Raw genomic sequence first — 12,540 nt, forward strand, 5'->3', positions numbered from 1 at the left:
CCTTGCAACAAGTGTAGTGTGGATTTAATGAGTCGAAATAAAAAAATCAGGGATGGACCAGATCTAATTTTATATAAAAGATAAAATGACAGCCTACACACACACACACACACCTGTGCTCCTTCTCTCACAATACACTGTCAGCTTAGCCGCTCTCTCCCATATGTTCCCGTGTCTTCCACAGCTGTGTCTGTACAGATGGAGCCCACTGAGGAAACAGTCACACACGCTCTGGGCTGTGTGACAGAGTGTGAGAAAGTGGCTCTGCCAATGACTGCGACGGCCGCTCAGATAAACCCTCAGTCAGCTCATCTGAATTCTCGTTTCTCTCTCTCTCTCTCTCTCTCTCTCTTGTGTGTGTCTGACCTTTGTTTCCACCAGATCACGATCACGGAGACTGTGCTGTTCCTGGTCCAGTATACGTCCAAAGAGTTTGACCGGTCAGAGAAGACAGTGGCCACCGGGGACTGCTGTTACCTCAACCCGCTGGTGCGCAGAACCTTCCGCTTCCTCGGTGAGTCCAGTAGATTTGAATCACTGCGAACCTACAGCGCTTTCACCACTCTGTGTTATTAGACACATGGCCATCAACAACTAACCAGAGCAACGAAAGGGCGGTTTACGGATACCCAGATGTAAGCTCGGGATTGGCCCCTAGCCTATCCACTAGCCGCTAGCCTATCCCCTAGCCGCTAGTCTATCCCCTAGCTGCTAGCCTATCCCCTAGCCGCTAGCCTATCCCCTAGCTGCTAGCCTATCCCCTAGCCGCTATCCTATCCCCTAGCCGCTAGCCTATCCCCTAGGCTAGGGGCTAGGAGATAGGCTAGGGGTAGAGCCGATGTAGAGCACCCATTTTGAATGATGTGGTGGTGCTGAAGCCGTCACATCCTCTTGACTGTGTCCCAACCATGGACTGCTTTATTCCCTCTTCATCTCTATCACACTTCAGCTCTGTAATGTCACTGTGCTGTTACAGCTAAAATGTTTCAGGTCCCTAATATCACTTCTGTCTGCTCCATTTGTGATATTTTCATCTGCAGCTTCACGCTCTGCAGTGCTTCATTCTTCTCTTTGCTCTTTGGTGACACTTTTATTAATTAAACCCGCCCACAAATCTGTTACTGCTACTGATTAAATCTCATGACTGCACTCATGCGCAGGTGGTATTCATCGAGTTGGAACGAGTAAGTCATGACAAAACTAAAGATGAGTTGTGCAGTTAAGAGGCTCTGCTGCACAAAACGAGCCCGTCTAATGGAGACAAACTTGGGAGAGGTTTAAGTGCAGCAACTTCGGGAAAAAGTCAGCGAGACACTGAAGTCAGGCTGGGTTTGCTTTCGTCAAAAGGAAATGTATTATTGAGAAGGAACTACTTCAGATGTGTCTATACCACTGCTGTGCTAGCTTTTTCAAATAACCAAGGCACTTGAAAACACTTCCAGATCCCTCCCTGTTATTGGTGTTAATCAGCACCTGGTGACCATTTACTTAATTGTTGGACACACCCTATTTATCTGCAGCTCTCCTGGTTACTTTGCAAGATGGCGAGCTGCTCTAAGGCGACTGAAACCCTGAGACAGCAGGTTGTCCAGATGGAGAACAAAGGGACGACCCTCTCAGCCATCAGAGAGAGGTTGGGCGTTCACAGTCTGTGATTTCAAGAATGTTAAAACTTTACAAGGACACAAATGAATTTAAGTCCCTCAAAAAGGCCGGCCGTCCAAGTGCACGAGAGGACGGGATTATGAGAAGACTCTCAATGGGGAATCAGTTCAACACTGCAGCTGGAGTTGGTCTCCAGTTCAGTGCTGAACAAGGATCTGTCTCTGCACACATTGTCTCATCGTTACTAAAGGTCCACTCTGCAGTGACCAAACCTCTCATCAGCAGAAAGAATAAAAAAGGCTTGACTTGCCTTTGCTGGGGAAGATGTTGCGTGGACAGAGGAGACTGGTCCTGAGTGCACTTCAGTGCTGAGAGTATATTTGTGTATCATAGGAAACATTATGTTGGGCGTAGAACTGAGGAAAGACTGAACCCAAAGTGTGTAAAGCAGTCAGATAAATTAGGAGGAGGTCATGATTTGGGGGATGTTTGCGTGGGTGCTACATGGGCCGATTCATTTGCTTTCACTACTGACGAGCCTGGTTTACCTGTGTGCTTAATATGTAATGAGAAACTAGCAAACAACAAAAAGTCAAATGTCACAAGACATTTCAAGAATAACGCAGCCTTCGCTCAAAAATAGCCGAATGGAAATGAGAGAAAATAGCCATTTCAGAGCTGATGCGGTTGATCTGAGCAAAAATCACTTCACGTAGTGGATGAGGTCTGCAAATTCAAGTACGTACTGTATGTGAACTTTGTCGCCCCTCAGGAAGCCGTTCACAGATGGAGAATATATAAAACAACAGAACAGAACAGAACGTTTATTCACAGGCTTGAAAAATTGAGTGAAATTGTGCAGAAAATCGTGGATATGCCCCTCTCTGCGAAGACTGCCAAAGACAGAACCATAAACATGGCAGAGGACATCCCCAGACAGCAAATTAAACACCAATTCAGCTGTGACCACTTCAATTGCCTATGATAAATCTGAAGACAAAGGTGATATTGAACACGTAGTGCTGTTCTGCTGGTGTGTAAACTCTGCTTTGTCACAGGAAGAAAAGTAGAGTTGCTACCATTAAAAGGCCAAACATGGGGGGAGGACATGTCCTGAATAGTTTAAGAGCCAAAGGAATAAACACCACCCACCTTGTGTCAGTGGCTACTGATGGGGCACCAAGTATGACAGGAGCGCACAAGGGCTTTGTGGCTTCACCGCAGGAGTCACTGCTGACTTTTCACTGCCTGCATTGTCAAGCCACCGGACTTTGTCTTTGCTTCCATCTTCGACCACAATGACCTCATAGGTGAACGAAGGGTGCTGTTCCTGTCTGTTTTCCAAGTACTCTGTAGCTTCGTCCGACATCACATGCATACGGAGTTCTTCGTTGTAAACCGGGATCACCACGGTAACGGCAAAATGTTCAACTCATCAAACCATCAGATGGAAAGCACGTATTCTGGTCTCCTGCTGCGCGACAAAGTCCGGTGGCTGTGCGGAGGGGAGGTGCTGGAACGCTTTGCCGCGTGTTTGGAAGAAGTGAAAACGTTCCTGGGCAGCAAAGGGCTCACATTTCCTGAGCTGGAAGAGCCAAAGCGACTGGAAAAGCTACACTTTACGCCAGACATGAACAGAACCGGAGCGCTATCCCCTGACGTTTATGCGAACATGAAGAGGTACGCACTTCTTTGGATCCACATATGTACGTGTGTGTCGTTCTCCGACATGTACTTTTGGCTTCAGAGATGACAGCCTTACGATCCTGTGTCAGGATGAAGGGGACGACCTACAGCCCTGATGTGCAGACGCTGCGCGCTGAGGTTCAGGAGCACAAATCACATTAACCAAGTATGATAAATATTTCAATTGCCTATTATTTTTGCATCTATTCATATTGTTTCATTGTTCTGTGGAATGGTCCATTTATTATTCAGGCTGACGGCTGACTGCAGGCGCCAGTGAAAGGATGACTGCACACAGAGAGAGGGCGGCATTTTTGGTTTGCTGCTTGTGCATAATCTAAGTTTGTCGTTCCACAAATACAAGAAGAACTCAAAGAGACATTGAGTGTTTTACTTGAAAGACACCTTCAACTCAATGTTTTTGTTGCATGTAGAAATGTAATTTTGTTTTCTCTGCAGATTTATAAATGCAACACATTATGGTTTGTTTATACATAGCGTTAAGGCAAAAAACAACGATGTATGTAGTGTTATTTAATTTTAAATGTCAAAAGGGTTTTTGTATCTCCCAGTTTTTTCTTTACCGTGGGAAACGGGTCCAAATGGCTCTTTGAGTGGTAAAGGTTTCCACTTAACAAGTGTTTGTTTTGAGGTTTCTTTCTATGAATCCAACACAGATGTTTTGTTAGCAATGTAACATTATCAGGGAAAGTATAGGGTGCTGTATCAAATACACTGGAGGTGTACCGAGCAACATCACTGTACGTGTATATACCATTGTATGTGTCGTGGTAAGCATACATCATCCATTCATCCATGAAGATGCATGCGGGTACACACTACAGTACAGGTGCATACAGACATACAGACACAGTCTTCCAGGTAAAACCAAGCCCCCACCACAGCGACTTCCTGGTTCATCCATTATGGAAGTGCTAAAAACTGCAGTTCATGCAGTGCCCACTAGGAGTTTGCACAATTCAGCAATTCATCATTGACGCCCAATAGTTAAATGTTTAGGTCATATCTCCATGACAACACTGAGGGGGGTGAGTTTTTTTGTTACAGGCTAGTTTTTATTTTATTGGAGGTTAAAGTTTATGAATAATTTAGGGCGTGGCCTCTTGAGTGACAGTTAGCCTCTGGGCCTCACTTCTCCTCGGAGGCTAGTTGTCAGGATTAGCATCATTAGCATGCTAGCTCCATTTACAAAAGAGCATGGCCTGCTGGGAAATCTGTTCAACCAATGGAATTCAACCAATGATCGAACAGATTTGCCATGCTCTTTTGTAAATGTTGAGAATAAAACAAATAAATGAAGTAATTGTAATAATAACTCATGATTCAGGATTAGCATCATTAGCATGCTAACTCCGTCATCTCGACCTGGACTGCGGTCATTCGTGTGGTAGTGTTGCTATAAGTGACAAGGTGGTTTGCGCTTCGATCAACTCTACAAACAGATGGTTTAGGAACACAACGTGTTAGCTCTGTTATGCTAATTAAGTAGCCACACTTGCACAATGACTTGCAATACAGCCTACTATCTATGGCACATACAATAGATGCTAATGTGGAGCAGTGGGAGGATTCGGGCTGTGAGAGTCGGTGTTTTACAGTCTATGCGCATGGTACTGTGTTGAATATCAGTTTAAATCAGAGATCATAAATGCTGGCTGCCTGTACTTCACTCCTGGAGCCGCTGTAATTTCCGCTAGAGACACGGGAAATGAATCCTGTCTCCCGCCGGTCCCAGAAAAAAATCTCAACAATGACTCCCACTCCCGTTATCTTTGAGTTAAGTTGGCGGCTCCCAGAGGCGAGTACGATTAGATCAAGTTGAGAGAACGGGCCTTGACAGAAAGGCTATGTCCATTTGTTATACAGTCTATGGGTAAAACACACCCACACAGTCTCAGTGTGTCAAACACACACACACATTGCAGCACAGCGTTGGCCTCTCCTTGTCCTCTCTCTTGCGCAAATAAGAGCAGGAGATAAACCTGCGGAAGAGGATTATTACCTAGATCCCTGAGGGGGAATCCACTTGGTGGCCCGGCTTTAACCTCACATTTACACATCCAGCATGCCATTCACACTGCTCGCTCATGTTAACGGGCCTTGTATTTCAGGCTAAAGCTCCTTTCATCCCCAAGAGACTCATTGGAATCGGTTATCTGGTTATCAGATATTATACCCGGGTACAGTGTTGTATCTGAACACGGCTTATGTCTTAGTGTTAATTCTTGTCAGTCTTAAAAGGAAATGCTGTGTGATCACTCTTTGTTAGAAGGAAGATGAATTGCCTCAGCTGTTGAGATTCCTTTCGTATCTCTGAATCTGGCAGTGATGGAGCGCTACAGTAATACAGTATTTCACCGTCCCTGCTAGAGGAAACATTTGTTAAAAGAAATATACGCCAATCGTGTCGCGCTTTACCCTACAACACAAACAGGAACAGGTGTAAAATGGAGGATTAAAGGACCACAAGAGCCATAAAGAGAGGAAAGAAAACATAAACAACTATATCAACTAAGTGAAAAGACACTTTGGTCATTCTTGAAGATGTTCTAATCATCCAATAAGTTTGAGCAGTTTCACTCAGTCACATATGGTACAAGTACATGGAAGTTGTCTTTGCTTAGGGTAGGGTATGAGTCCTGACCCCAAGTGAAGGAGTTCAAGTCCTTCGGGATCTTGTTCACGAGTGAGGGGACGATGGAGCGTGAGTTTGGCCGGAGAATCGGAGCAGCGGGGGCGGTGCTGCAGTCGCTCTACCGCACCGTTGTGACGAAAAGAGAGCTGAGGAAGGCAAAGCTCTGGATCTACCGCTCAGTCCTGGTTCCTACCCTCACCTGTGGTCATGAAAGCTGGGTCAGGACCCAAAGAACCAGGTCCAGGTCCAAGCGTCTGAAATGTGTTTCCTCAGGAGGGGGTCTGGAGTCTCCCTTAGAGAGAGGGGGAGAAGTTCAGCATCCGTGAGGAACTCGAGTAGAGCCGCTGCTCCTTTGCGTTGAAAGGAGCCAGTTGAGGTGGTTCAGGATCATCTAGTAAGGATGAACCCTGGGCGCCTCCCTAGGGAGGTGTTCCAGGCACGTCCAGCTGGGAGTAGGCCTCGGGGAAGACCCAGGACCAGGTGGAGAGATTATATCTCTACACTGGCCTGGGAACGCCTCGGGATCCCCCAGTTAGAGCTGGTTAATGTGACCATCCAACCATCCACCACATTTGGACGGACCCACACCATGGAAGGGGGATTACCAAGCCCCCACCACAGCGACTTCCTGGTTGATCCAATACAGAAGAGCCAAAAACTGCAGTTCTGCACTTTGCATTAAAGAGCAGTTTCTCATTGACCCCCATGTTAAACAGGCCTTTTCCACAGCATAATTAGGGCGTGTACGTGACATTGGGGGACGGAGATACGTCCATCTGGCTGACGTTTACCTCCGAGGAGAAGTGAGGGCCGCAGCTAGCTGTCACTCAAGAGGCCACGCCCCTAATTATTTATAAACTTTAACCTCTAATAATGAAAGAATAAACTTTAGACCCCTTGATCTTTTCTTGTGCAATGAGGGATCCTTAGCAGCGTTTCATGTGCGCTCACTTTCAGTTTGATCTCCAAATAAAGTGGTTTGGATAATATGGATAAACAATTAGCTCGTTTATAACGCGTCTGATCATTTGTCTGTTTGTGTTTTCTGAATGTGATCATACCTGGCAGAGAAGATGGAGAAAACAAGACTGAAGCTGTAAACCTGTATTTACCTTTTAATGTATATATTTAGAGGAAGATGCTGATGACACACTGCACCCTTCCCGTCTGTTGCACTTAGTTTGCATGCAGTGTTTGAGAGATGGGGGCTGTTGTCATCTAATGTTATGAGGAGGGGTGCAGAAAAGTGTCTCTGCTCTTTAACATAATGCTTACGGCTCTTTGAAGCTAACCGCATAAGAGGTCCAGCATTTGCTTCTCTTCACCGACATCAGCTAATGGGTGTGTGGCGTGCTGTCAGTGCCTCTTTAGTGCAGCATTAGCAACAGCAGTTGTCCCAAATTACAAAGCACAGTTTAACATACACAATCTGCAAATCCCATTACATGCAGTGTGTCTGGTTGTGTGTTTGAAAGTGCATTTGATCCATTGCTATTGATAACTCCCTTTGGCAGGCTTGTTGGCTCAGTGACAGAGCACAAATGAATTAATCCAGCGGGGACTTTGCTTTGCTGCGTCGAGCGTTCGGTCTCCCTGCGCCGGTGGGCTCCCATGTGAGGCTGAACGCTGTTCCTCACCAGCCTCTCTCTGTGGCACGCAGCCAGAGGCCTCCTGACTTGTTTTGTCTGTGAGGGATTTGCGTGTGAGGGATCAGAGAGTATTAAGTTTTAAAGCTGGAGGACGGTACGGTAACCGGGCTGCCCTGTAGGGCTCAACCTGCACCTGTCTGCTGGCAAAGCAGCACCGGAGCTGAAAGCTTCTCATTTACAGCAGAGGATTGATAGGCTGAGGCTACGATGTGAATGCAACTTGAGGAATTGGGAACCTGTTGTGTGTCCCTTTCGGGCTAATCTCTTGAAGCTTAAAGAATGAAATGTGCTGTACGGACTTTTACAACCCTACAGTAGAAAATGATAATGAAAGGTGTTGCATTATACATTCATGCAGAGCACCAAATTATGTTGTGTAACCACATGAAGAGATGAAGTAGGGTGTCAAAGTGATCCAGTAAAGGGTCCCTGTGTCTGTAAGTTTTCATTCCAACCAAGCAATGCCCGGCCAATGAGTGCGCCCCGAAAATCACACTTAATTATTTAATATAGTTCCAGGTTCGATCCCAGCTGGGGCCCTTCTTCTTTTTTTGGAACGTGTTGCAGGCATCAAATTCAAAATGAGTGAATATTTGCAAAAGACATAAAGTTTATCAGTTTGAACATACTGTGGTGTGTTGGTTTGCACTGTCGCCTCACAGCAAGAGGGTTCCTGGTTTGAATCTCGGCTGGGGCCCTTCTGTGTGGAGGTTACATGTTCTCCCCGTGTCTGCGTGGGTTTTCTCCGGGTTCTCCGGTTTCCTCCCACAGTCCAAAGACGTGCAGGTGTTCGGTTCATTGATGACTCTAAATCACCCGTAGGTGTGAATGGTTGTCTGTCTCTGTTCGTCTCTATGTGCCCTGTGATAGACTGGCGTCCTGTCCAGGGTGGACCCCGCCTCACGCCCGATGTCAGCTGGGATCGGCTCCAGCCCCCCCCGCGACCCCAACAGAGACGAGTGGTTGAAGATGAATGAATGAAGCATTCACAGCAGACTGTCACACACAAAAACAGAATATTGAAACATCAACATATTTTTCTGTATGTGTTGTTTTTATTTGGCAGCATTTGCAACAAACGTCTGTCTGCTACAACACTTTGGATACCAGCTGCGTGTGTTGGCGCCGGATGGTTAAGCAGTACGCACACTACCTCGCACCTTGTCTGTCGGGTGGAACGTAAACAGGAGGGTTCAGACACAATTCATAGACAGTTCAGAAGCAGTTTTATGCTAAGTATATTGGGGAAAAGGTGTTGCTTCTGGTAATTTGACGTTAGCAGGTGTGTCATTACAATTACCAGTACCAGCTTACTTTCACCCCTGGTTTCAACCCTTAAGGTCATAAGCCCTGACTCAACAAACCACGTAATCACACTCTTTGTCAATGAAAGATTTCATGATGAACTACTAAGCACGTGCAAAACTGATAACTAATGAATAAACAAGTGAATAAATTAATGCAATAATGAATGAATCAATGAATACAGCGGTGGGCATTTAATGAGCGAGGGATGACAAAGCAGTGAATGATATCTTTTGTACGGATGGATTAACTCATGGGAACACACAACATAACCTATAAATGCACCTCTCAAGAGCTGAGAGATTGTTGGAAAGTGTGAAAACAAAACAGAAATCCATTATCAACAAAATAAAGGGTTTCCATGGTTGCGATCGATCCCCCCGGCCGGATGATGAGGTCTTCTCTCAACACCACTCGGCTGGGTTCATTGAATTCAAAGTGTGTTACAATACTAACTTTTAAACACAGACTGGAGCAGGTTTCTTGTTTTCTGAAGTTGGCTGGTGCTGTTCTGTAGGACTCGGGGGATCCCAGATGAGTTCAGTGCGAGCAATAGACAAAGCAAGAGATAGAGCGAAGAGACAACGGAGGATCTTTGGCACTCCGTAAAGTCTCTGCATTGTCTGATGCCAACACTCCCCATCACCGACTCTCTCTCTTGTCTGATTCTCCTTTAGTACATTTCCTTCTACAGAATTAATAGTTCAACGCACGTCTCGCTCTCCTGTGTTTGAGAGCTCGGCCTTCTCGGCTGCTGAAGGGTACCTTCACCAATATCGCACGGAGTGGGAACACTGTGTTCAGAGTGAAATGTCTCTTCAGCTTGGATTCCTCCATAACACATTTGACAGGATATATAAAAGCCAATGGGTGTTTCCAGAACAAAGGATCACGGTGATGATGAAGGATGGATAAAGAGCTCTACTCGCCACGGATGCATGTGGGGAGCATCTCGCAGTGTAGATGCGAGTCGTATCCAAACAGATGGGGAGGCAGATGGGGAAAATGAACAGCTGTGTTTTGTACGTCACATCAGCACCCGTCCTAAACTGAAAGGAGGCCTCTCTGTGTTTGCTTTCATAAGAAGTTCATTAGTTTTACTCACTAGACCAAACGTAACCATGACCTATGGATGTGATACCGTCATTTCTTCATGACTTTCTTACTATGTGCATCAAGATTCTCATCTCATCTCATCTTCAGCCTCTTATCCGGGGTCGGGTCGGGTGGCGGGGGCAGCAGCTTTAGCAGGGGACCCCAAACTTCCCTTTCCCGGGCCACATAAACCAGCTCTTACTGGGGGATCCTGAGGCGTTCCCAGGCCAGTGTGGAGCTCTAATCTCTCCACCTGGTCCTGGGTCTTCCCCGAGGCCTCCTCCCAGCTGGACGTGCCTGGAACACCTCCCTAGGGAGGCGCCCAGGGTTCATCCTTACCAGATGATCCTGAACCACCTCAACTGGCTCCTTTCAACGCAAAGGAGCAGCGGCTCTACTCCAGGGTGGACCCCGCCTCACGCCTGATGTCAGCCGGGGTCGACCCCGACAGGGACAAGCGGTTGAACATGAATGAATGAATGAAAGTTTGAACATTACATATCGTGTCTTTGCAGTGTATTCAATTGAATATAGCGTGAATAGAATTTGCAAATCATTGTATTCTGTTCTTATTTACGTTTTTCACATTATCCCAACTTCATTCTGATTGGGTTTTGTGTCACTGTACCTTAGATTATCACAACACAGTACTTTAAAAAACATAGATAACTCAAGCTGTTGTTAAGGCTTCTCTTGTGTTTTGATTTTTTTTTTTTTTTAACTTACCTGGAAAGTAACCAGTAACTACAGCTGTCAAATCAACGTACCCTCAGTAGGACATACTAAACTACCTCTATCTGAAACATCATTGAGGATAGAAGTATAAAGTAGCAGCAGCATTAGTGCGAAGCTGTGACTCTTTCACCCAGAATGCTCTGCTGTGTCCTACAGCTGTCATGTAGACGCTGCACTCTTTCAGCCTGGCTGCTCCCAAACCCTCTCTTTGGTGTTTTTCTTGCCTTTCTTTGATAATGTCAGAGTGAGCCAGTGTTCACGTGACACGCTCCATGTGCGTGCTTGGGCTGCGCGTATGTATGTCTGTGTCTGTATGTGTGTCTGTGTGCCCAAGTGTATGTATTCATGCGCATCATGTACTGCATGCTCGCACATGCTTGCTGCCAGCATTTACAGCTGCAGGAAAGCAGCTCAGAACCATGTGAGCCCGGCCATCTCGCAGCTCCCCAGCCCTCCCTCCCCTTTCACCCAGGCCTGCCGTTGCTTTGCATAATGACTCATGGGACCGTGCTGTTTGGGAAAGATAAAATTTAGAACACAGCCGCGGGTCATGCTTCACTTCAGCAGTGGGTTTTAAGGCTTTGCGTGTTGAACTTCAGGAGTCAGGGAGTCCACGCACAGCGTCCCTATATCAGTGGCGTAAGAGTCCACAGAACATACATGTTTAAAGTTGTGAGGTGAGCCCTTTGGGAACACAACATACTCATATTTTACACAGTTGTAAAGTGCACCAGTTCTACTTCAGACCCTCTGTATACATCTGCACAAAAGACATCACGAAGCTAGCAGAAGCGACACATTATATAAAAAAGCATGCGTGCAAAGGAATAGTATGAATCCATCTAATGTCATTGGTGATGGTTTGATTAGTGATTCTGTAACTTGACTCCGCCAGATGGATTCATTTGCCTTTGCTCAGCATCTGGGACCTTCGATCTTTTGGGAAGGGTCGAAAACACCGGTTGCTACATTGGGCGCTACCGCCTCTTCCTTAGTGAGTGAATGGAACGGCCTGTGCGAAGCGTTTTGTGTGCGTATCCTGTGTAGGGCTCTTTTCTCAGAATCAGAATCAGGTTTATTGCCAGGCAATTTTCATTACAAGGAATTTCACTTGATTTGACAGTGCCTACATAAATATAAATATGAACGCAAGCAAACTAAACATATAGCATTGAATTAAATACAAGTGAGTGTGTTTGCATGACCAGTGTAGGTGGTAGTGTGCAAGTTCAAGTGTCCAATGAAAAGGACATTCATTCATTCACAGTTCATTTTTTATATTATATAGTTTTATTTCTTTTTGTTCCAGTTCGTAAGAAAAAGGGGATTGGTCCAGTGAGTACAGTAGGTGCTAGGTGGGTTAGGGTTCGGGCTTTTGGGGTCATTCGTCTAGTTACAGTCGTAAACAAAGTCATGGTTGCTAGGTTCTTTGGGAATCGGGGGCGGGGCCTCGGGAATCTGGATGTTCTCTAGATCCAAGAGGCGGAGCTTCATCTCCATGGAGAGCAGGGTGTCCATATCAGATTTGGTGTAATCACTGTGATTTGGGTACGTTAAAATAACGTATGAGTTCCAGATGTCGTTAATATAACGAACGACAGTTAAGTGTCTTTAACAGAACTCCAAAGCCTGATGGCAGAGGGGAGGAAACTGTTCTTGTGGCGGGAGGTTTTGGTCCTGATGGACCGCGGCCTCCAGGGCCAGAGGGGAGAGGTTCAAACAGATAGTGTCCAGGGTGGGAGGGATCAGCAGCTATCTTCCCTGCTCTCCTCAGGGTCCTGGAAGAGTAGAGTTCTGGGAGGGAAGGGA

General features: G+C 46.1%; 1 protein-coding gene across 1 annotated transcript in view; it reads left to right on the top strand.

Moving 5' to 3' along the window:
- The window catches only part of LOC310963159 (phospholipid phosphatase-related protein type 5-like), a gene marked incomplete at both ends in the record, with an annotated part of 59,199 nt that overhangs the window by 18,697 nt on the left and 27,962 nt on the right, over positions 1-12,540 (top strand). Inside the window, one exon of the mRNA XM_083935843.1 lies at positions 382-514. Within this exon, the coding sequence (XP_083791969.1) occupies positions 382-514 (133 nt within the window). The remainder of the gene's footprint in view (positions 1-381; positions 515-12,540) is intronic.

The sequence above is a fragment of the Echiichthys vipera genome, assembly GCF_963691815.1.
Source record: "Echiichthys vipera genome assembly, chromosome: 21".
NCBI classification, from domain to species: Eukaryota; Metazoa; Chordata; class Actinopteri; order Perciformes; family Trachinidae; genus Echiichthys; species Echiichthys vipera.